At 51.7% G+C, this 23,752-nt stretch overlaps 3 protein-coding genes across 7 annotated transcripts; 2 read left to right on the top strand and 1 right to left on the bottom strand.

Annotated features, from left to right (window-relative positions):
• Positions 1-1,208: 1,208 nt before the first annotated feature.
• LOC122382974 lies at positions 1,209-11,443 on the top strand (the record flags this gene model as incomplete). Its single annotated transcript, XM_043368980.1, has 13 exons — positions 1,209-1,387; positions 1,748-1,822; positions 2,304-2,456; positions 4,006-4,108; positions 5,816-5,997; positions 6,209-6,314; positions 6,665-6,766; positions 7,343-7,485; positions 7,816-8,013; positions 9,411-9,549; positions 10,016-10,152; positions 10,399-10,746; positions 10,939-11,443. Coding segments are annotated over 13 exons (2,070 nt in total), but the record flags the coding sequence as incomplete, so codon positions are not given.
• A 99-nt stretch (positions 11,444-11,542) lies between these two features.
• On the bottom strand, positions 11,543-23,558 carry LOC122382958 (Meckel syndrome type 1 protein-like). Of its 5 annotated transcripts, none has more exons than XM_043368957.1 (12): positions 23,452-23,558; positions 22,511-22,648; positions 22,110-22,187; positions 21,767-21,926; positions 18,443-18,534; positions 17,732-17,875; positions 16,754-16,846; positions 16,289-16,397; positions 15,790-15,961; positions 15,310-15,444; positions 14,632-14,867; positions 11,543-12,480 (listed from the first exon to the last, which is right to left on the bottom strand). In XM_043368957.1, the coding sequence occupies exons 2-12, from the start codon at positions 22,588-22,590 to the stop codon at positions 12,226-12,228; spliced, it is 1,554 nt and encodes a 517-aa protein (XP_043224892.1). In that variant the 5' UTR covers positions 22,591-22,648; positions 23,452-23,558; the 3' UTR covers positions 11,543-12,225. The 5 variants fall into 5 exon arrangements, with proteins under 5 accessions (XP_043224892.1, XP_043224893.1, XP_043224889.1 ...); XM_043368958.1 differs by having other exon boundaries at positions 23,482-23,530; XM_043368954.1 differs by having other exon boundaries at positions 18,428-18,534; positions 23,482-23,529.
• On the top strand, positions 19,076-21,274 carry LOC122382957 (protein disulfide-isomerase-like). Its single transcript, XM_043368953.1, has one exon. It carries the CDS (start codon positions 19,127-19,129, stop codon positions 20,927-20,929), a length of 1,803 nt encoding a protein of 600 aa, XP_043224888.1. The 5' UTR covers positions 19,076-19,126; the 3' UTR covers positions 20,930-21,274.
• Positions 23,559-23,752: the final 194 nt, after the last annotated feature.

Genomic DNA, 23,752 nt, shown 5'->3' with positions numbered 1-23,752 from the left:
CTGTCTGTCTGTCTGTCTGTCTGTCTGTCTGTCTGTCTGTCTGTCTGTCTGTCTGTCTGTCTGTCTGTCTGTCTGTCTGTCTGTCTGTCTGTCTGTCTGTCTGTCTGTCTGTCTGTCTGTCTGTCTGTCTGTCTGTCTGTCTGTCTGTCTGTCTGTCTGTCTGTCTGTCTGTCTGTCTGTCTGTCTGTCTGTCTGTCTGTCTGTCTGTCTGTCTGTCTGTCTGTCTGTCTGTCTGTCTGTCTGTCTGTCTGTCTGTCTGTCTGTCTGTCTGTCTGTCTGTCTGTCTGTCTGTCTGTCTGTCTGTCTGTCTGTCTGTCTGTCTGTCTGTCTGTCTGTCTGTCTGTCTGTCTGTCTGTCTGTCTGTCTGTCTGTCTGTCTGTCTGTCTGTCTGTCTGTCTGTCTGTCTGTCTGTCTGTCTGTCTGTCTGTCTGTCTGTCTGTCTGTCTGTCTGTCTGTCTGTCTGTCTGTCTGTCTGTCTGTCTGTCTGTCTGTCTGTCTGTCTGTCTGTCTGTCTGTCTGTCTGTCTGTCTGTCTGTCTGTCTGTCTGTCTGTCTGTCTGTCTGTCTGTCTGTCTGTCTGTCTGTCTGTCTGTCTGTCTGTCTGTCTGTCTGTCTGTCTGTCTGTCTGTCTGTCTGTCTGTCTGTCTGTCTGTCTGTCTGTCTGTCTGTCTGTCTGTCTGTCTGTCTGTCTGTCTGTCTGTCTGTCTGTCTGTCTGTCTGTCTGTCTGTCTGTCTGTCTGTCTGTCTGTCTGTCTGTCTGTCTGTCTGTCTGTCTGTCTGTCTGTCTGTCTGTCTGTCTGTCTGTCTGTCTGTCTGTCTGTCTGTCTGTCTGTCTGTCTGTCTGTCTGTCTGTCTGTCTGTCTGTCTGTCTGTCTGTCTGTCTGTCTGTCTGTCTGTCTGTCTGTCTGTCTGTCTGTCTGTCTGTCTGTCTGTCTGTCTGTCTGTCTGTCTGTCTGTCTGTCTGTCTGTCTGTCTGTCTGTCTGTCTGTCTGTCTGTCTGTCTGTCTGTCTGTCTGTCTGTCTGTCTGTCTGTCTGTCTGTCTGTCTGTCTGTCTGTCTGTCTGTCTGTCTGTCTGTCTGTCTGTCTGTCTGTCTGTCTGTCTGTCTGTCTGTCTGTCTGTCTGTCTGTCTGTCTGTCTGTCTGTCTGTCTGTCTGTCTGTCTGTCTGTCTGTCTGTCTGTCTGTCTGGTCTGACCGTCTCTGTTACAGGCGCTGGAGGAGCTGCTCAGGGCCGGGCTGTGGGACCACGCGCTGCTGCTCAGCGGTGCTGACCTGCCGCTGAGGGGTGTGGACGAGCTGGCCGCCGCGCTGGCCGCTCACCGTTCCGTCTCGTTTGTCAGCACCTTCGACGGCTGGAAGGACGACCCGGTGCGCCCCCAGCCGGTCCGGTGGGTGGCGCTCAGTCGCAGCGACATCTCCTCGTCCGGGGAGACGAGGTCTGCGTACATCAGCGCATTACCCAGTGTTCACTCTGAAAATCATTCAAGGATTGTGATTTATGTAATCGACTTTTGGAGAATGTTTTTTTTTTATTTTAATTATGAAAACAAGCCCACCCTGCGTTTTTTTTCTTTCCCACGGCTTTCTTCGGCCGTAGACCTTTGTGCACACCTGAGTTCAGAGGTGTGCTGAGGTCCTTGGCTCAACTAATCGATTGAAATAGTACCAATGACTGCATTTACCGAATAACAAAGTGTTGCCAATAATGCATGTTTATTGTGTGAATATTTACCGCTATACTTTTTCAGAACTATGTGCGACAACCACGTGTACACACTCAGTGTTGAACATTCCCCCGACCCGACTTTTCGCCTGAAAGGAAGGTGTGTCTCCTCTCCTGTGCATGTATACGTACGGCTCTCGCGAGATTAATCAGTAGGTACCTATTGCACTTTTACATTTCCGGTTATATTTCAGAAACTAATCGATCTACGATGAAGCCATTTTACACGATCATGGCCGGCTTGTGAACCAACAAGTCGATTGCATCTTCAACACTTAAAAGAAGCCTAAGACGACGAAGATATAGCCTGAAATACACTAAATTTACTAGGTGCAAAACATACCGTTAAAACCCGCGAGACCTATACCTATAAATTTATAAGGCGTTAACGTATTAAGATGTACGAACACATTGATCCTATTTGTATAAACGTGCTAGATTTAGTAAAGTTTGACTACTCAAACCAATATTTTGTCTTACATGAGCAATGAAAACCAACCACATTTTCGGTTTTAGCGTTTGTAGTCCGTGCTCCCGCAGACCTGACGCGGTCATCTGTTCACCGTGGCCTTTGTGTGCAGCTCTCAGTGGTTTGTCCTCTCGCGGGAAATGGCCGAGTTCGTGACCAGGCTGGAGCACCACCCAGACATCGCGCGCAGAATGTTCCGCTTCAAGAACCTGGGCATACCCGACGAGTTCGTATTCTCGACGCTGCTCTTCGCCTCTCCACACCGGTGAGAAAACCCGCCGCGCTGGATAAACCGCATAGCCAAGCATTTCTGTGTAATGTGGTCTTAGTGTCGCGTCTATAAGTCCTTTTTCTTGTTTCCTATTACCGTTCTAGAAAGCGTTCCTATTGATTGGATCGGGCCGATCCTCCTGTCCGGCTGCCGCAGTCAGGCAGACTTCCCTGAGCTGGTCGGCCGGCTATCGACGTGGTCAGCCCTCGGTCTGGAGTCGGGTGGGTCGGGAGGCTCGTCTCTGGCGTTCACCCGTTCAGCCACGCCGGTTACCCAGCCCCCGCACCAGTTCCGCGTGTTCCGCTGAATCCCACGGACCTGGAATTCAGGCCAGAGCAGACCCCCGGAAAGTCAAACGGACGCCGTTTTTATAAACGCTAACCAGCACTGAATATTCGAGTCCACCCGTCCACCCCGTGTTGTTGCTACTCGTGCTCTTTGTCCGCCGCCTGCCGCCGACGCTGACGTGTTATTATAGCCGGTATTCCCGCGCCGTTATCTAACTACGCAAGCGAAATTGGCCGTGATTGCTGATTACGGAGCGAGCGAAGCGAGCGGAGTCTTTCCTTAGATTAACGGAAATTTCTGAGTATGAGCGGCCGGCCGGCCGGCCGGCCGGCCGGCCGTGGTCACGCTTTTGCGAGGCTTATATCTCAGCAACCACTTGACCGATTTACATGCGGTAATTTTTATAGGGTAGCTTCATTCCTTCTACCAAGTATTGGACTATTCCCGATGCATGTGGGTGACCCCTTATGCACGTGCCACGTGCAAAACGAAGAGGTGTCACTTTTGTAATTGTTGCAATATCTCGGTAACTACTTGGCCGATTGCGCTGAAAGTTGGCATGTAGGTAGGCACCCACTATGCAATGCATATCCATGTGCCAGAGTTGAGGTGCTGCTGCACGTGCGCACGTGCAGGGGTCGATTTCAGATCTCGAGAACGACTGGACCGATGGCGCTCAAATTTGGTACATGGTTAGGGACCGGTTAGTAGGGTGCCGTGCACAAGTCAGTTGGGACCCATTTTGCACGTGCGCACGTGCAGGGTGCCGCTTCCAGATCTCGAGAACGGCTGGGCCGATTGTGCCCAAATTTGGCACATCGCTAGAGACCAGTTAGTAGGGTGCCGTGCACAAGTCAGTTGGAGGTACCCCCTCGCAATTTCGCACGTGCAAGGCCCACCCTCTCGCTCGCTCCGTTAGTCGCCCCAAAAGGCGTTATACTGGTACAGTATCAGACGAAAAAAGGAATATTGATGCGCAATATTAATTGTTGGGCGAGTTTAGAATAAGTGCGTAGTTTGGTACTCTCTATTGTGGATACTTACATTGTGCATAGCTCATTGCTCATCAGTACGAGCACAAACATCCCAGATATGTGTCATGCCAGAGCGCTGTTTATCTTTTCTCCATGAGCAGTGGTTCGGACCTATTTGGTATTTGCTGGTTGCTGTTTACATCGTTTGGGAGCAAACTGCGCCACTGAGACCGGGCGCTCCAGTAACAGACGCCCTCGCGTATACGCCACTGTGACTCCAGGAATGCACACATCAACACCAACCTGCACTATCTGAAGATGTTCCAGCCCAACAACGCCGACGGTCTGTGTCGTCACCAAGACGACGCCGATTTCTGCGGCAGGGTAGTGGCCGCGCTGCGGGCGGCTGGAGGATTTTCGGAGCACGGGGCTCGGTGTCACAGGGTTCGCCCAAGACCTCGCCGGGTTTTAGGCGGTTTGGAGCAGGCGTTCGATCGCTCGGTGGACCTGGCACATGTTTGTTGTTCAAAGGTTTCATTTGTTTACGATCCACCCTGGTTCCTGTCTAGTGTCTTCTGACAATGTTGTCATAAATTGAAATCGGGATTTTGTGTTTGTTTCAGGTTACCTGTGCCTTGTGTATAATTGCACGACATTTTCAACCTGGTTTCATGACATATCTGCGTTTAGTTAAGTGATGAATGTCTGATGATGTTTGGGTGTGTAATGTGTATGTGTGTAAGTTTCATTTCGTCAGTTTATTTTTTATTTCCATTTCTTTTTGGGACGCTTTGTTGTGGGGCCGTTTTCTTTCCAGGATGCATTTCGATCACGCCGTTTTCAATCTCCCTGGCTTTCGTTGTGTGGAGCTGAGATATTTAGCGTTTAAAACGGTGCCAACTGACAAACATCCACAATCAACATGTTTTCGTTTCTTTTTATTTTCGGATTGATGCTGCTTAACCCTCGCCCGCACATGGGGGGGGGGTGGTTGCCACCCCCCCCCCCCCAGGCAGTCTTTCTGCTCTGCACTCCACATTTTTAAAGCTAGAAGGCTGATTTTTCGTATAGCTGCTCGTCTATCCTTTTTTGATGTCCACTGAAAATTTCAAGTTTCTGTGATTTTTGGTTTCGGAGATATGACCTTGTTTTTCAGGTCATGTCATGACCCAAATGGCCAATTCTCAACATCTTGCGTTTGCCATGGGCCTTGTGAGCTTTTGACACCCTGATTTCGGCCTTTTTTGCCAGTCTTACCTCTCACCTATCATGGAACATGTTGTTCGACGATGTACAGGGGTCAAGGTCAGGGTCAAGGTCAACCTAGGTCATCTAAGATAATTGCGTTTTAGGCAAGCTGAATTTACTTTTTGTGAAGTTTTTTTGACTGCATTTTTGGTAAAAGCTTCTCAGATCATGATTTCATGTGATATGGACCCAAAAACAATCGGTGCACACATCAGTATACACACAGACACACACAGACATACAAACACATATGATTGACCTTGACCTAACTTGACCTGAAATGACCTCAGCAGCAAAATTCTGGTCGGATAGTGTGACAAAGAGGTTCTAGCTGGCTTGGCACCAGAAAACAGCATCGTCATCGGTATTTGATAAGCAGCGCACTTGATATCCAACGGTGACCCAAAACAGCAACATTTTTTAGTTTGACCTGACCTGGAAGGTCAATGACTGACCTGAGAAGGTAAAACTGGGTATCATTGGATTCGTCTCTTCCCAAAGAATCTTTTTGGTCTTTACTGCTAAGCTCTATCTCCAACAGGAACGAAATGGCGCGGGGGGGGTGGCAACCACCCCCCCCCCCCCATGTGCGTTCTAGGATGGGAAAATGGCATGTGCGGGCGAGGGTTAAGCCTGAAAAATGTGAGAGTGGCGACAAGCCAATGAGTATCTGCTTGCATATCTGCTCATTTTTTATCGATAAAACTTGCGCTCTGCTTATAATGTAACTATTGTCAATACTGATTCGATTAAAGTTTGTGCCGCAATATGCGACTAACGATTCCTCCTCCAGAACAAACTGTGCATGAGGCGCGCCACTGACGCCCCAATGTCCGCCCGCAGGGTCCCGGAGATTTCACCGAGAATGACCTGCACAAACTCAAGGTGTGGGGTGTGCCGTTCAAGTTCTTCGCCCGCAAGTTTGCCACCTCTGACCCCTCGTCCGAGGTCAGGTCACGGGTCATGGCAATGGCCGCCGAGTTCTCACAGTTCGTACAACGGGAAATTCCACGAGCTTCTCTCAGGTATGACCAGACATACAAGTGGTTGTCGGTATTGGAAATGACTCGACTTTTCACAAAACACATTCATTCGATTTTGCGAGATTGGTTGGTGCTACATTTTCACTATTGTATGTGTTAACTATGTGAATCACGTCACGTGAAGCAATGAAATATGGTTACTACTTACGAGAACATACTAAGGCATACAGCTTATATCGCTGTGTTTCCACAGGTATATCACAAAGTCGGCACTGAAATTACTACAGAGCCGTTCTAACACATCTGAGTTTAGAACTGTAAGCGGACAGATTTTACCGACAAATATAACGAAAGTTATGGTGAGTCTGCACGGTGGATCGGAAAATTATGTATTATACGGCTAGACGTTGAGTAACTTTATATTCTTACGTAGACGTTTTAGACTATTTCACGGTACATACCTACTATATTTTTTTCAGCAAACAAAATAGCACTTACTTGTGACATGAGTAAACAGCTAGACATTGCAAATTGCTTCCACGGATATACAGACTAGGCCGATTGTTGAGACCTCGATGTACTTGCTTTTCAGGTCTCTAAATGCTAGATTTCTCCCAGACAGATGCAATGAGACTGAACCCTCTGCTGTTGAAGGGCCGTCCGCTCCCCGCGTCTCAACAGAGTACCTATCTCCTCCCCTCCTCTACAGGTGTTTCCGAGATTTGGCAGCCCCTCCGACCACTGCCGGCCAGCCTGGCAGCTCTGGAGGACGGCAGTGGAGCAGTTCGTTTTCTGGGTCGACTTCTCTGTGGTGCGTGTAATGACACTGTTACCTATTTGCTGGTTCACTGCAGCTCATGCTAACGGCTACCGAATGCCTAGATGTTATGCTTATGGGATCTCAGCGTGATCTTAAACGGAACAAATTCAGTCGATAACATCAGATACCCTCCATTGTGTTCGCCATTTGCGACTCAAGCGCGGCGGGCGGCCGTTAACCGGTTTTGAGCCGTGCGGCACAGTATGCTTCCAGGCGTTCGTCACTAGCGCCACCTATGATCGAAGAGGTAAACTACTTCCGTCTGGCGGGGCGCGCTGCTTCGTGGAATCATGGCTTCCGTTTGATACGGTGATAGCTGATACCTCTTGCTTAATTATTTCAAGTTATGTTTGAGAATGTTGTAAAGCTTCTCTAAATGGACTGCCACTGTAACGTAATCGTCAAATGCCCCAATCGTATTCCACATCAATTCGTATGCATATTGCATAACGACTAACGAGTGCGTACGTTCGAGCATGCCATGCTCGACAGTGCAGCTTCTCTGGTGAAGCCGATGATGAGTTGCGACTGTCTGACGCCCCCCCCCCCTCCCCTCTCCTGGTCCAGAAGCTGGACGGCACAGCGGGGGCGTCTGTGGAGGTGCGGGCTCGCGCGACCGGCGCCCCGACCGTCCGCTGCTACCCCTTCGGTCATCTGCTGGCCATGGGCCTAGGTGGTGGCTACCGAACACATGACAACGCCACGGTCAGGTCAGTGACTGCCGCACGGAGCGAGATGTGGGGCAGCGTGATGAGAATAATGTCGACATGATTTATGGGCAATATGGATCACGTTGAATTTCCGCTGACAGCATTACGTTACCAACTTCTTATACTCGTACATGATGATTTATTGGTAACGTTGTGGAAACTCATTGAACTTTTTTCATTCGCTACCATTCTGCATTTGGTATTTTGCATAACCGTTTTTCGTTTGCTGGCTAAGCTGCATGCAAAGCGCCTATCTATGTAGTCAGAATCGGTTATGTTTTTTTGTCCGAACTCCGTACCTAGACCACACTGCTCTCTCGCGACCACCAGGGAGCGGCGGCCACCGTTCCCGTTCCTGCGTGCCGGCGTGCGGCGCGTGACGCTGGCGCTGCTGTTCTCTGTCTCTGGCGCTCTGAGGCGGCAGCCGGACGGCGGACGACCGCTCGCCCTCCGCCGGCGGTCCAACGTCACGGCACCGGAGCCCGTCTCAGTGGCGGTCACAGTCGCTGACGGCGGCGGAGCGGTCTGGTGAGCAGCGGCGGCGCAGTGGCGGCGCCAGGGAACAAAACTGGGCACAGCACATCGAATAGCACTCAATAGCGATTTCAAAATACGGCTAGGTACCAAAGTAATCAAGCCGTGATAACTATGCTTCAAAATGACGATTTATACGACCACCGTGTGGTTTAACCCGCGCCCCGTAGGGCTACCGGCGGACCCTACCGGCGGTAGGGGGGGGGGGCGTTTCGGCCCCCCCCCTAAGATCTCGGAAAGTTACCGGCCGATTTTCAAAATTCAAACGGCGTTCGATAGCCCCACCCGGGAACTACCTTGTGACCAAATTTCATTGACCTAGGTCAAACCGATGACGTCACAGGTCAGGTCAAAGGTCAGATTTTCACCGTTCACAGGCAATTCAAGAAATGTGCTGTGAAAGCGAGTAAATTGGTAATTTATTGAAAACCATCGATGGTACATTGTTCGTCAAACACATACTTTGCTATCTGAGGTCACTGATACCAGGTCAGGTCACAGCGAGGTCAGGTCACCGGGGGTCACAATATGAATGTGTCGTGTGATACATGTTTTATGGTCCATTTTACATGACAAATGCGATTATGTGGGTTAGGCAGCCTTTGGGGCCAGCCTAGGTCACGTTTTGGTGAAGGTCAGGTCAAGGTCAGGTCAAATTAGGTCAAATTTCAAAGTTGATATTTTTGCATAAAATGGGTATCGATTCGATGCAGCTCGTCACGGGGAGTCTAATGGTGGTCTTCGTTTTGCTCTACGAGTTCTAGAATTGCCAAAAATTGAGTGAAAATTTGACGTCATCATTTTTGAACAGTTTTTTTCGCTATAACTTGGCCAAAAAACGAGGTATCGATCTGAAATTTGGTATGTGGATAGAAGACGGTAGGCACTACCACATATATTCCGGTTTTTTCGAAACTCAAAAAACTTTTTGGAGTTTTTGGCGAATATATCCAAAAAAAATGCTTTTTTTATTTTTGGGGGTCAAAACTCAAAAATTTCAAAAATTCGAGATAGCAGTTTTGTAGCCCTGTCAATTCTACACCTTTTATGTCTTGATCATTTTTCTGTATCTTCAAAGCTGTAGTCCTGACAGGTCTTCTCGCGAAGGTCTTTTTTCGGTCGAAAATGACAGAACATGACGTCACTCTGACGTCATTTGTGGCCAACCTATCATAGCCTCTGAAAAAAATTTTTGGTCACAATGTGTAAAATTGATGCCCGGAGGGGTCCTGAAAGTTTGGTGGCGATATCTCCAGCCGTTTAGGAGATATCGACCGAAAAGGACAGGGGGGGCCGTTTCGCCCCCCCCCCCCCTACGGGGCGCGGGTTATGCACGGGGATTCGCTGTGGTGTCTCTATGCTAAACATGACGGCAGGTTCTGTGACGCCAGGTGCTTCAGCAGAGTGAACATCACGCTGAGGTCGCTGAAGCACAGTCAGGACCTGAACGTGACGCACGGATCGCAGACGGCGACTGTCGACTGTCGCGCTCCCCTGCCGTCCAACAAGTACACCGCCCGGCTGGTCCAGGTAATCAACTGGGCTCATTCACGGATGGAACGTTCGATCATGTAAAATCGCTCAGTTCGCATCCGACAGAAAGTTGTTTCAAAATATTTAACTCTGTTTGTTCATGCTTTTTATTTTGCGCTTACGAATAATAAGCATAGTGAATAAGTTTGAACCCAATTTGCTTAATTTTCCAGTAATTCAGTCTATGTCCAGAGATTCGTAAAAATGAATGAATTGTAGTGTTACTACCGTATAGTTTATACGTATAGCCGTATAATACGATCTATGAAGCTTTCAGTCGCAGTGTAACACCCAGCGAGAATCGAGAGGAGCACCGAGACCTTTGTCCTCCCGCGATCTCAACATACACCATTATAGGATGGTGTCGGTGGACGGTACGACTGTCGCCTGTTCACGTTACTTGATATCTCTATTCACCTATTCTCGGCGTTCTCACGTGACCCCTAACCACACTCCACGACAGGACGGCGTCGGTAGGCCGTACCAGTACGCTCTGGCGTTCCACGTCGTGCCCAGAGACGCCGGCGAAGAGTACCGCCACACGGCGGACCTGTGGAGCGTGGAGAACGCGGCCACCCTGCCCCTGCCCGACTACTACGAGTGAGGCTCAACGGGCAGCAGGGCCGGGCGGTGGCGCGATGCAGGCGGACATTTGGGCATGTCGCTTATCTGTATGTAGCGTGGCACTGTTCGAGCGTGGTCAGTAGGTATTTTGATGCTTCTCTTGCTGACAGGTTAATTAAGTATTCGGATGTTGTAGACAGAATAACAGCACAGCAGTCTTGAAACCTACGATCATCCATGCACTCCAGACACTCTTAGTGACCGCCTCTGGAAATGTTTCAGTTCGGCTGGTGAAGCCGATCCATTCGAGCCGTGGCTGCCTCGCTCGACACCACCAGAGTCGGTGCAGAACGCTCGCCGTCCACGGGACGCCAGTGCCACTCGGCTCAGTACCACGGCCACCGCCGGGGATCGCTCCGGGGCCCGGCCGCTCGGCCAGGGGCGTTCCGAGGCTCCGGGAGGAGGCCGGTTGGCTCCCACCGTGCCAGTGACCGCTGAAAGATTAGATGGCGGTGGTCAGTCGCTACCAGAGAGTGGGCGCGGCTCTGACCTGACCAGCTGCGACTGTCCGGGCACGGAGCCGGGAGCGGACCGCAGAGCGGCGCGGCAGGCGAACCCGTACTGTTCTGGGTGAGCGCCGACACCGCAGTATATTCTGTCTAGAACTAGCTGTAAATGAAGTGGAAAATGTTGGGTCCATCAGTCACACAACATTCGTCAAGTGGCATTACTCGACGCTTTTTCACGATCAATAACATACAGCTGTTCTTCGCACCTCTCCCTCCTCTACACGTCATCACCCCCCCCCCCCCCTGTGCACAGGTGGCCCCTCGGGCGGCCGGTGGCGGCCGCCGCGGCTCTGACGGCCCTCATGCTGGTCCTTATCGCGTCGCCGCGGTGGTGGAGAAGGCGCCGCGACCTGGTGCTGTGGCTGCTGCCCGCCGCCGCCCTGGGCTACCTGACGCTCCGGGCACTGGCCGCAGCGGCGTGCGAGAGACTCCGGGCGGGCCAGGCGGGCGAGCCGTGACTGAGCGTCGTCACGGGTCAATGTGCGGAGCTCCACCAGTGCTGGGTCGGGGAGTGACAGACCGCGGGTGTACTGTGCAGGTTAAAGTGGAACGGTCTGTGGTCGGGGTGTGTTAAAGTGTTCAGACTTTTCAGTGGTGGGGTATTGGAAAGGGATGCTATCTAGTCTTTTGACCTACGCTAGTGTCGATTCCTGAATGCGCACAAGTACGTCACAACATGGATGAGCGATGAGTCATGAATTTACATACATGAAGTGATTGTAAGTTTCGTGGCCTTTTCCAGGAAAATCTTCTTGTCACGGACAAACAAGCAAAAAAAAAATGACAGCAGGTGTAACTTCCTACACTAAAATGAGCAAGCAATCATCGATTCGAATCAGGTTCATAAAGGCAGAACATGAGAATGAAACACAGTATATTTTGCAAAAGTGCAAAACTGAGAGCCGACACATCACTGGTCGAGATCCATCGTAGACTAGCAGACTAGTTAGTGGCGGACATAATTAATCACACACTTGACATGCACATCCCCTTCCCTGGGGCCTGGACGGAAGATTCACTAGAGATCAAAGAAAAAACAACAGCGTCGTATTCTCACATGCCGTTTACACGGTTCTTTGTCCTATCGCTGGACAGTAGTTTGACTAGAACCCGAGCGAACAATGTTGACTATCGGTGCTGGTAGTTGTCATGTGACGCACACACTGTGATACGCAACTCATAATATCTCACATATTCAATTCACTGGTTCAGCACAATCTGCGTGAACGGAGCAATGTGAACGCCATGACGGCGTGGACGGATCGACACTCACAACTGACAGAACTTTCCGTGTCTTCAGTGCAATTAATCCATGATTAGATGGCATTACGTTTCACATATCCTGACTAGCACGGTATATAATGAGTGGACGGGGAAGCCACTGATCAGTCACATATATGCGACGTTTATCGACAAACTCAGGCCAAATTCGACCTGACATCATGTTTGTACAGTTGGATTTGCGCTGTCCCTCCGCCAATTTGCCGATTTGTACCTCCAGATTTGCCGCCCCTCTCACAAAGCGACTGCTCCAGCCCTTTCAGCCGACGCTGACCGCCGCTCCGCCGCCCCTCGCTGCCGCCTCGGTGGCTGACTCCTCGAACTGTTGTCTCGCTCTCAGCATGCGCAGCCGGGCGCGGCGGAACGCTTCCAGCACGGCCCCGACGCCGGGGGCGGCGGCGGCCTGTCCGGCGGGCCGCTGCGCCCAGCTCTGGCTCTGGTGCAGTGCCGACAGCCGGACAGACACCTCGCCGGTGGTCTCCGTCCGGAACCCGTATCGGCTCAGACGAGAACCCTGCAACCACAGACGGAATGAGAGGGGAGGGGTCGATAGATTCGAATAGATGCATTTCACCGCTCTCCATTCCACAAAAGCAGTTTGAAACACGCATATGTTACAGACCGTATGAAAACCCAGTCCGTTTGCAAACGGCCTGGCCCAGTCAGGCCGTTTGAAAACGGCCTGAAAAAGCCGGCCGTTTGCAAACCGCCTGAAATATCAGGCCGTATGAAAACGGCCTAGGCAGTTTGAAACGGCCTAGACAGTTTAAAAACGGCCTAGTCAGTTTTCAAACGGTCTGGCGAACTACAACAGCCTCTGAAGATTGAATTTAATGAATCCAGGTTGGTCGATGATCAGGTTGCATCCATGTGAATGCTTGCGCATTCCATGCCGAATGACTCGTCTACATACGTCGAACATTTTCTTACTGTGCTGATGCTCGGCCCGGCCGTTTTTCGACAATATTACTAATTATACAAGTTCACGGTCCGCCAGTGCACGGCCATCCAGTTGATGGAGCCTGGCGAAGCCACTACTGGTGAGGTCTGGTGGAACGTATCACTACAAGACTCACCGATTATTTTGCGGCATAAAACGCCGGAGGAGATCAGACATCAGATGGACATCAGAGTTCACATCAGTGGCGCGGGATCCGGGGGGGGGGGCTAGAAGGGGCTGAGCCCCTCCAACTTTTCGGCTGGGGGGGGGGGGCTCGTAATGTATTTGAGCCCCCCCCCCCCCGCTGGAGGAATCGGAATCGGAAATCTACCAACATAATTTCATAGATTCATACATAGGCGCGGGAACCGGGGGAGGGGGCAGTGGGGGAAGCTTGCTCCTACAGCTCTGGGGCCGTGGGGGCGGTGCCCCACAACTTTTCATGAGGTCAGGAACCGTTGGGGCAGCTTGTCCTCCCCAAATTAGGGGTTGTGGGTCGCAAAGGAAGAAAACATGTTAGTGAACAATCCACCTCTTTCACTGGCTCGGCAACTCATTTGGCAGATTAAAACCTTTACTCCAGGCTGCCAAAATGGTAGTTTCTTCACTCAGCTGAGAAGGAATAGCGGACTTTTTTGCAAATATTTTCGTTTTTTTTTTTGTTGAAAAGGCCAAGGTCTGAAAAATAAGTGGCCTAAAACCAGTGAGAAAACTTTGGGGGTACCCTAGGTTGATCTCTATTATGGTTCAGCCCCATCCCCCCCCCCCCCAGTCTGGAAGAAGTTCCCGCGCCACTGGTTCACATTAGAGTCCTCACCGCGCCCGGTCGACCGCCGGCGGCTGGCCGGTGGCGTACGCCGGCAATACTTGACCATTGCGGTGGAAGGCGAAACTTTGAAGTCCGGGGGAAGCCCGGGTCGACCGGGCGCTATACGGGCCGGGTCTCAGTTCTGCTAATCTCTTCCTGACCAGGCCTGCATTCGTCATCGGGAAAATGAGGGATAATTTTCCGGAACTAGCGAGAATCATCGGGGATCACGAACGGTATCGCGATAACAAGACATGCTGAAGATAGGCGCTCAACAATAATTTTCCGACGGAGAATATCCGAGTGACAATATTTTTCCGGATGCCGAATGCACCTCAGGATTTCATGGTGCCATGTAATGTCATGAAACGGTCGTGCTTCAACAAACTCAACATTGTCCAGCTGTAACTTTATGCAGACCAGATTGTTTTTAAAATTCCTAGACCGTTTGCAAACGGCCTGGTGTCTGGAAAGTTGTCATACGGCCTAGACGGTCTGCAAACGGCCTGAAATTTCAGGCGGTTTGCATACAGCCTGGAATTTCAGCCCGTATTCAAACGGCCTGACTTTTCAGTCCGTTTGCATACTGACTGGGCTGTCCAGCCCGTTTGCAAACGGCCTGAATCGGGCCAGGCCGTTTGCAAACGGACTGGGTCTTCATACGGTCTGTAACACATATAGTATGAAACATGCGCATGCGAGCCACCCATCAAAACCAATTTTATTTGAATCAACTTCGTTGAAAAGCGAATGGGAGTAAATATGTAAAAAAGGCTCCAAGGCTACAAACCACGTTTACGCAACTAAATGCATTTGAAGCCCTCCCTTACTTCAGCTCTGCCCTCTCCACTCTCTGCAGCCTCTCGCCTCCTTCTGCGTTCATGGCCGCGCCTTCATCTCGTGCCAACAATGCTCACCTGGAAGTCGGTGGGTACCGCCACGAACGATGGGTCCTCCAGCTCAGGCGAGCCTCCGATGAAGAAGCGCCGCAGCTGCGCCTCTCGGCTGCCGATCGGCCTCCAGGCGGCCAGGCGGCGGCTCACACTGCCGGCCGTCGTCGGCACGGACAGGTGGGAGTAGCCCTCGGTGCGGACCATGCCCAGCGCGTCCTCCGAGAGCACCTCCACGTACAGTGTCGGCCACCGCTGGAAAGCTGTGGATACGGGACACCCGTCACCGACACTAGCCTCGGGGATACAGTGTCGGCTAGAACGCTGTGACCGCGGAGAGGGATACCCGTCACCGACGCTGCATGCGGCTGTGTCTCATAAGTCATAACTGACAGCCACACAACGGAAGGGGAAGCGAGACGCGATCAAACATCCCTCTACAAAAGTATTTTACATTCCATTTTCATTCCCTGTCGTCCATCCAGTCCCTGTCCATTGTCCAATCCCGTTGCAATCCACTGAAGCACGGTCCTTAAAGATAGTCGACTCAAACATCTCATTCCAAATAAGTTCCGATATAAATCCCGTAACATTCCAATTTATCTCAAACACAGTCCCGTCCCAAGTCCAAACCCCACCCCGTTCCACCCGCATCCCGTCTCCATTCCCTCTCCAGTCCCCCCGCATCCCGTCGCCCCTGCTCACCGGGCTCCTCGTCGTCCGGCGCGGTGAACGTCAGCTCGGCGCTGATCGGAAACCCAAAGTGGGCGTCGCGGCCGCGCGGCGCCCGACACAGCTGCGTGATACCGCTCAGACGCGTGTCGGCGCCGGCCCGCCAGCCTGCCGGCACGCGGCTCCGGTCAGACGGAGGTCGCAGAGACGTGCTGCTAGTCAGTCACAATAGTGTACAGCACTGAGACGTGGTCCAGTCGCTTGCAGACCGCAGGGGATACCCATACTCGACGAAATCTGCCATCACCAGCTACCTTTGCAAACAATTCTACGAGTAGCTCCAGATTAGTGTAACCAGCGGTGTTCTGTTAACTGGAACGTAGCAAAGTTAACGAAATCTACACCTTCAAAATTTTTGAGCGTTGACTTGACCCCTTGACCCTTCGTTTCACATTGCATTCAATCGCAGTATTTTTTATGTTAAACGGTTTCCCATTCCCCTCCATCCGGCACCTTTGGGCAGCTCGATGAAGAACTGTATGAAGAGGTTGTCGCCGTGGAAGCCGCCGGCCGACACCAGCTCTCCGTTGAGTGCCACCAGCAGAGTGCCCACAGGGGGCAGCGGGAACTCGGGAGCGGGCGCCGGCCGCGCGCCCGTATCCCTCCTGCTGCGAGACTGGGCCGTCTGAGGACACAGGGTAACGAGCCATGGAAGGGAGGCCAGTGCTAAGGCAGCGCAGTGCACCGAGGAGGACAAAAGTCAGTGAAGAATTAAGAGAGAGAGACGCAGTCGAGTAGCGCAGAAGTGAAAAGCACGACGGTTGAAATAGGTAGAATAGACCGTGGATCCGAACACTGAGCGGGTAGTCATGTACGAGTCGTATTTACGCTGAATAACTATCATACTGATCCCGACCAATCTGAGAAATATTGCTTCATAGCAGCACAGACACTACCAATGATAACCGACCAACGTTACACCCCGTTCGCGCGCCTGACCATTGTAACTGACCTGCGCGTGGGAGGCGCTGAGGTCGGCGGCTCGAGCCTCGTCGGCCGGCGGAGGCACCCACTCCAGACGGTAGGCGTACAGTCCCTTCTGGCCCTCGCTGACCTGCAGCCTGAGACACACACGGTGTATCAGTCAGTGCTGCACCGGCGGCTATGGAGCCGGGACACACGGTGGGGGTATGGGCGTACACATAGGCAACTGAAGCAATGGCAACTGAGATGGACGATGCAAAGAACAACCGAAGGAACATTCAGTGTATAAAACGGCAGACTGACCTGTAGGGCAGCCTGCCAGACTGACTGACCCGCAGGGCGGACTGACCGACCTGTAGGACAGACTGACTGACTGATCTGTAGGAAAAACTGACCTAGGACTGACTGACCAGTGTGGCAGTCTGACTGACCAGTAGGGCAGACTGGCAGATCTGTATGTAGGACACTCGGCAGAGCTGCAGGACAGACTGACCTGTAGGGCAGACTGCCGGGACTGAAGTCGGGACGAACTGTCAGCACCCCGGACTGGCTCCAGTCCAGACGACACAGCACGTGCTCCTCGTCCCTGTGAGCCAGGGTTGTGCTTGACTCATGAGTCGAGTCAGAAATTTGACTCAACTCTGACTCAAATGAGTCAGATTTGAGTCGAGTCGGATAAAATGTTGAGCTGTTGAGTTGAGTCAGAGTTGAGTCGGACAAAAACATTAAGGCGTTGAGTTGAGTCAGAGTTGAGTCAGTAAAATAATTTTGACATCGCGTTGAGTCAAACAATGAGTCAGCTGACTCAACTTTCTAGAAACAAGCTTTTCATCCCCGCACCCCGCTTAACAACTTTGCCCTGGCCCTGCTGCCGGAATTTTTTTTCACCCCCGCCCCGCTTAACAACTTTTTTATCTGAGTCAATTTTGAGTCAACTTACTTGACTCAACAAAAAAATTTGAGTCAAGTTTGAGTCGACTCATATTTTCATTGAGCCGCTTGAGTCATGAGTCGAGTCAAGGGAAAAAATCAGCTCCTTGTTTGAGTCAGAGTTGAGTCAGGGCTTTCTGAAGTTGAATGATGAGTCGAGTCGGCAAAGTTTTTTGAGTCGAGCACAACCCTGCTGTGAGCACACACAGTCAGACGAGTCCGAATTACATAAAACACAAATAGTATCCGAGCAACGCATCTTCATAGTCGAGCTGGTGGTGACATAGCTATTGCACACTCTGCGAAAAATACTCAACGAAATATACCATTGAAGAAACGAGAGCTTTAACGTTATCCGGATTTAGAGTCTATCCGTTGCCGTCAATGGGGAGAAAACATGCACATTGCACACATCAGATGCCAAAACAAAAACCACACTAATAACTGTAATCGGAAAACACCCACAGATGGACCACCCTCAGCCGCTTTCAAGACCACCCGCCGGTATATCACCCTCGCACACCGTCGCACGCTCACTCACTGGGCGCGCAGCATGACGAACATGGTCTCTGTGGAGCAGAGGGCCAGGGAGCGCAGCCGCTGCTCCACGGCCGACAGGGCCGGCTCGGCGGGCTCACCGGCGTCCCCAGTCTGATCGGCATCCGCGCCCTCCGCCTCCCCCTCACTGGAACAACAACAGTCAACACACACCGCGTGATGGGGTACAGGCTGCGGATGGGTGGTGCTCCTTACTTTTATAGAGACGAAATCGACCGCTCTGATATATAAATTTACAGCTTCGGTCTTAGCAGCCGCGATTCAACAGAGGATTAATATGTAATCTTTTAATCTTCTAAATTCTAATGTTTAATTAAAAATGTTCGAAAACCAAATTCGAACAAATATATTTGTTAGAACCTTCCACATCAGACTTCCGGTCTAGTACCTTCATCACTAGAATGAGAACATCTGGCCGCCGAGTACATCAAACATTGCACAGTAAGCGATGGTCAAAGTGTAGCGTCCTGTGGACCATATCGAGTTCCACAGTATCAGATCTCCACACGAGGACCGTATCAGATCCCACGCAGGGACGGTATCAGATCTCCAAACGGGGACGGTATCAGATCTCCACACAGGGACCGTATCAGATCTCCACACAGGGACGGTACCTATCAGATCTCCAAACGGGGACGGTATCAGGTCTCTACACGGGGACGGTATCAGATCTCCATACCGGGATCGTGCGTGCCTGTGGGGAAGCCCAGTCCTGTGTCGCAGCTCCAGTAGCGTTTCAGCCAGCTTGGTGGGACGAACCGCCGGCTTCGTCAGCTGCTTAGAGCGCTGCAAACAACCCGGGAAATTAAACATTGGTGGCTGTCACTGGTAATGAAGCATAGTACACTAAAGACAAGCAGTTCACCTCTACACTTTATTTATTTCCATTTCTTTGAGTTGAGCACCAAAATCCAGGCATTAGGTGCAAGGAACGCGTGCACATTTACCAGTTCATAGGAAAAAACTGCGAAGTGTGTGGGGACGGACTCCAGTTAGTCAATAGTGGTCAGAAATGCCGCGCCGTGGCGATGGACCACGTCTTACACTATAGGATCCCCCCCTTCCCCAGCAGTCAAGCCACGCGGTGCGTGTAAGCCTTGTCAGTGCTTGTCGACTCTCACAAGTGTTGGTAATTAGTATCATTACCTCATTATCAGACACAGCCGCGGACACCGCACATATGCCCGCACTGGGCTCACAGACTCGTTACCACACGTAATCGCTCGCGAACGCTGCCGGTGTGACCATAGCCTAACCATACGCATCGCGCCACGTTGGTCCTAGCGAGCTGAAAACGTGCCGACGACCTCCGCCCTGCCTCAGTGGACCTCAGGCCGGCGAGGAAGCGACGTCGCCTCCGGTCTCCTCGTACGACGCCATGGCTCGACTGGTGTACCTTATGGTTGGTGTGGCTGTTCTGACGGTGGCACTGACACATGTCAGAGCGGCCGACACCGCGGCGGAGGCCGGAGCCGACACCACGCCCGAGGGCGACCACTCGGACACCAACCCCGCCACCGTCGAGGTCGAGGGCGAGGAGGAGGACACCAGCGACGCCGGCGAGTCCGAGGAGCACGCCGCCACGGCGCCCTGGAAGTACGACAAGAACGATATCCTGATCCTGAACCAGCACAACTTCGACCGGGCCATTGACGAGCATGAGCACCTGTTCGTGGTGTTCTTCACACCCACATGCAGCCAGTGTATCCAGCTGCACCCGCACTTTGTCGAGGCGTGGAAGTCGCTGCGGGAGCGCGCCGAGGGCCTCCAGTTCGCCAAGATCGACTGCACCAACGAGACGGCGCTGCTGCTGCACTACGGCATCACCCAGTACCCGACGCTCACCTTCTTCAAGAGCCAGAAGGAGAAGATGTATGACGGCGGCTATCGCTCCGTCGACATCGAGGCCTGGGTGGAGAAGCGCATGGGCGCCCCGGCGCTGCCCATCGAGGCCGTCGAGACGCTGGAGGAGGCCCGCGCGGAGAACGATGTCATCGCCGTCGGGTTCTTCCGCGACCCGGACTCTGTGTCGGCCATCATCTACCTGCGCGTGGCCGACGCGGTGCACGACTACCCGTTCTTCATCGTCCGAGACCAGGAGCTGTTTGAGCACTACGAGCTCACTGATGACACAGTCGTCGTGTTCAAAAAGTTTGACGACGGTCGGGTCGACTTTCCGGCCGGCGACTACGTGGCCGACGACCTGATGGAGTTCCTCCGTCTGGAGACGTTCCCGCTCGTCTCCGAGCTGATGATGGAGAACGTCTGGCGCGTCACCGAGGAGGCCAACGTCGTCAAGTCTCACTTCCTCGTGTTCCGCAACGCCTCCGACCCCGCCACGCCGGCCGGGATCGCCGACATGCTGCTGCCCGCCGCGAAAAAGCACAAAGGCCAGATTCTGTTCCTGATGATCGACATGGCCGACCGCCGCATGTTCCACATGGAGGAGTTCTTCGGCGTGCGCCGCGACCGCGTGCCGGCGATGCGCATCTTCCGCTACGAGGGGCCCACGTTCAAGTTCCGTCCGGCCGAGGATGGCGCCATCTCCGCGGAGCTGGTTCTCCAGTTCTGTGAACAGTTCGTCACGGGGAAGCTGAGCGCCTTCCAGCTGTCCCAGCCGCTGCCCGAGGACTGGGACGCGGCTCCGGTGAAGGTGCTGACGGCGGAGAACTACCAGGAGGTGGTGCTGGACGCTGAGCGGGCCGTGTTCGTCATGCTGTACGCGCCCTGGTGTCCGCACTGCCAGCTCACCACGCCCATATTCGAGCAGCTGGCGGCCCTGTACGAGCCGCACGCCGACGCCATCCTATTCGGGAAGATGGACGCCACGGCCAACGAGGTGGAGGATCTCGAGTTCGCCAGCTACCCGACCTTCTACCTGTACACGACCGGCGGCCAGCGGCAGCAGTTCAATGGATCGCGCACTCTCGACGAGATGGTATCGTTTCTGAGCGAGCACAGCGGAGTGCAGCTCGATGTCGATCTGCCCGAGTCGGGCGAACGCACCGAGCCCGACGGCGACGCCAGCGAGACTTGTAGCGCAGGTGGCGGGGATTGTTTGGAGGAGGTTGCATCAAAGGACACTCCGCCCGCTGGGAGTGCAGAGGGTAAGGGGGCGGAGCTCACCAATGACACCCCCGACGGGTCTCCGCAGCAAGCAGCAGCCAAAGACGAACTTTGAGACAAGTGTTGGCATTGGGTTCCATCGGGAAATGTTCGAATGTAATCACGAAAATGTCTGGAAATAATCATGGCGGACACATCCACACAGACACAATTTCAATTTTCTTAAGTTCTGTCAAAATAAAAATCGTATACGAAGTCGGAAATCGTTGCAAGATAGGTACTGAGCTCAACAAATGTAATACGTCTGAAGGTGAACGTCAAGAACTTAGCCCCACGAGTTGCGACCGTTATTTCTCCGTTACGGAGACCGTGACCTCTCCGTTACGACCATTACGGTTGACGACTATTGCCCTCACATTGAAACTTTGGCGTCCGAACATTAAATACAAACTTTTGTCTATTGTTGTCATATGAGCAGGGAAGTCTTGAGCATTGGATTGAGGAAGCTCACTTGGCATGAACTAGTGGCTTGACTTTTAACAACTGATGCCTTCTCCCTTATATCGAACTAAACAGTGCGGTAAAACTTCCATCTGCCGAAAAGCGGCGACGTGCCCTCTAATAGTGAAAAAAAAACATCCTGAAGATCTGCAGGCCAACCAAAAGGAATAAATTAGGGCATGTATGATTATCCTGTTTGCCCTTACTAGCTGAAACTGTGAGGCCAGCACAATGATATGTAAACATATTACGGTTCATTGCTGACCAGCACTGCTGTTCTTCGGTAAAATGTGTATTCAGATATTTTGTACATCGACCTTTTAAGCAAGATAATAAAAACAATGGTAATGAAGAAAAGTGGTGACATGATAAATGACAATACAGGACCTCAATTAGAGCACATCCCGACACCTTCACTGGGACCCACCTCGACCCGTTCACCGGGACCCACCTCGTGCTGGGCGCAGAACTCCTCGCCGTGGATGTGAGTGAACACGGCGTTGGTTGGGGGCTGGGCAGCGGCTCGCAGCCGGAGCGCCTCCTCCTTGAGCCTCCGCTGCAGCTCCGTGCCTGGCGTCTCCAGGGAGCAGTACCGCTCCACCTCCGCAGCACTGAGGACATATCCACAGTAAGCTGCAGAACGGACTGCAGTACCACTGCCGCGCTGGCAGATTATGCGCTGGCAGTATGCACGCCGCACATTCAGCTACAACTGGGACTTCCCAGCCGGATAAATGAGCAACGATCCTGCTGTGGAAAGCCTTCAGCACGTGACCCATCAAAACCGGTGGTACCTGAATATTTTCTGCTGCCATAGCACCAGAGCTTCCTCAGTTTGTGGGTCTGCTGATCCTTGGCTGCTGACTGTAACCCTGGAAAGAAATCATACAGAATATGTCAACACTCTTCATAGTACACGACATACCATGAACGTTATTTAAGAGGCTCCTGATAACAGAAGAAGAGAAACAGGCTTTTGGTTTAATTGACCCTTTTTGTGGAAAGACAAAACATTCCCAAAAGCATTAGAATAGGAGGTAGGTAGGTAGGTAGGTAACATACCACACAATTAGCAAATGTGCCACAGTAATGAAAAAACTGAACACATTATTAAGCAAGCACAATAACTCAAGGAGAACAATGCTTAACATTCAGACAAGCTTGATTAAAAAATGCATGTTCAGCAGCCTCTTACTTGATGGCCAAAGTAGATGAAAGGTCGGTGCACCTGTATATGCCAACCCCATCATCCTGGAATTCTTCTGTGAAGTCCATGTTTAATACAATATTAAAATCATGTAGTAAGCCTAAACAACAACTTTGTCTCCAGAACCTGGAAATATTTCAGAAACCTTTATAACTTGAATTTGGATTCAGAAAAAAATGTAGGTAGGTTAACATAGGAAGGTACCTACCTACCTATATCAGGACCTGTAGCTCAGTCTACAGCCAGTAGAGCATTGGACTCCATGTGGTGAGAGCACACGTTCCCAGTTATTACCTACAGTTCGGGTTTTAAGCTCAACGCGCGCTCCACATTTATGAGCCTTCTGCTAGGTATGGTTACAATTGGTGGCAGGCCATAGCCAGAGGTCTGTTCACGGGCTCTGTGTGCGGTCAGACCATACACAGCCTTCAAGCTCTGCCCACTGCGACCCTACTTCAGCCTTCCGTCACCGCACAGCGCACACAGCCACTGCTGTGGCTGGTCGGGAGGGGACTGGCCACAGCAGACTGTCCACCGCACGCAGCCGTGTCGTCGGAACCGCCTAGTGCAAGCCTTGCTTAGCAGGGGCTCTGTACTTGAGAATCCCTCCATTCAAAGGGTTTTGACCAAATTTATTAAAAAAAATATTATACATAGGGTACGATCGCAGTGAACCTGAACTGGAACAGGAAATGCAGGTTCATCGGATCGTGCGTGTAGCATGACCTCAATCCAAAACTACGAGGATGCAAAATCGTTTCTGTATACTCTGAAATTGCTCTGAAAGTAAGCTGCACAGCAAAATGAAACTGCAAAACGGCCACTACGTCCACATTACATCAAAGATAATGTCATTCAAAACCATTCAAACCAAGGCCATCTATAGATTCAAACTATTCAAGCACGGTATATAGAGAACTTATTAAAACCTTCAAGCATAAGCAGTAATCGCCACGCACTTTGTATGTGGATCGCTCTTAAATGTAAATGCAATACAATGCAATACAATACACAAGCAATGTTTGTAAACAAAGATGCGTATGCCATAAATGGCGCGCTTGTTACAAGCATAAGGCGAAAGAAGATGATCATGAGATAAATGGCGTCACAAGATCAGACCGATCGAAATGCAATTGATGATTTTGGGAAGTTATTTTTGATGTAAGATTGAATTATTTTCCCAACCTAGTCATATAACATTTTCAAACTTTTTTCGCAGCAAATCTTGCA

Source organism: Amphibalanus amphitrite, unplaced genomic scaffold (assembly GCF_019059575.1).
Source record: "Amphibalanus amphitrite isolate SeventyFive unplaced genomic scaffold, NRLGWU_Aamphi_draft 000151F_arrow, whole genome shotgun sequence".
NCBI lineage: Eukaryota > Metazoa > Arthropoda > Thecostraca > Balanomorpha > Balanidae > Amphibalanus > Amphibalanus amphitrite.
This window is presented reverse-complemented; position numbering and strand designations above follow the sequence as displayed.

What these genes read in the sequence shown, in the direction of transcription:
- LOC122382957 (XM_043368953.1), top strand. Translation starts at nt 19,127, where the DNA reads ATGGCTCGACTGGTGTACCTTATGGTTGGTGTGGCTGTTCTGACGGTG.
- LOC122382958 (XM_043368954.1), bottom strand. Translation starts at nt 22,590, where the DNA reads ATGGACTTCACAGAAGAATTCCAGGATGATGGGGTTGGCATATACAGG. An exon ending in TCAGCGCCTCCCACGCGCAG is followed by an intron (nt 15,962 to 16,288) that starts GTCAGTTACAAT and finishes CTGTGTCCTCAG; the next exon opens with ACGGCCCAGTCTCGCAGCAG. An exon ending in CTTCATCGAGCTGCCCAAAG is followed by an intron (nt 15,445 to 15,789) that starts GTGCCGGATGGA and finishes GCGTGCCGGCAG; the next exon opens with GCTGGCGGGCCGGCGCCGAC.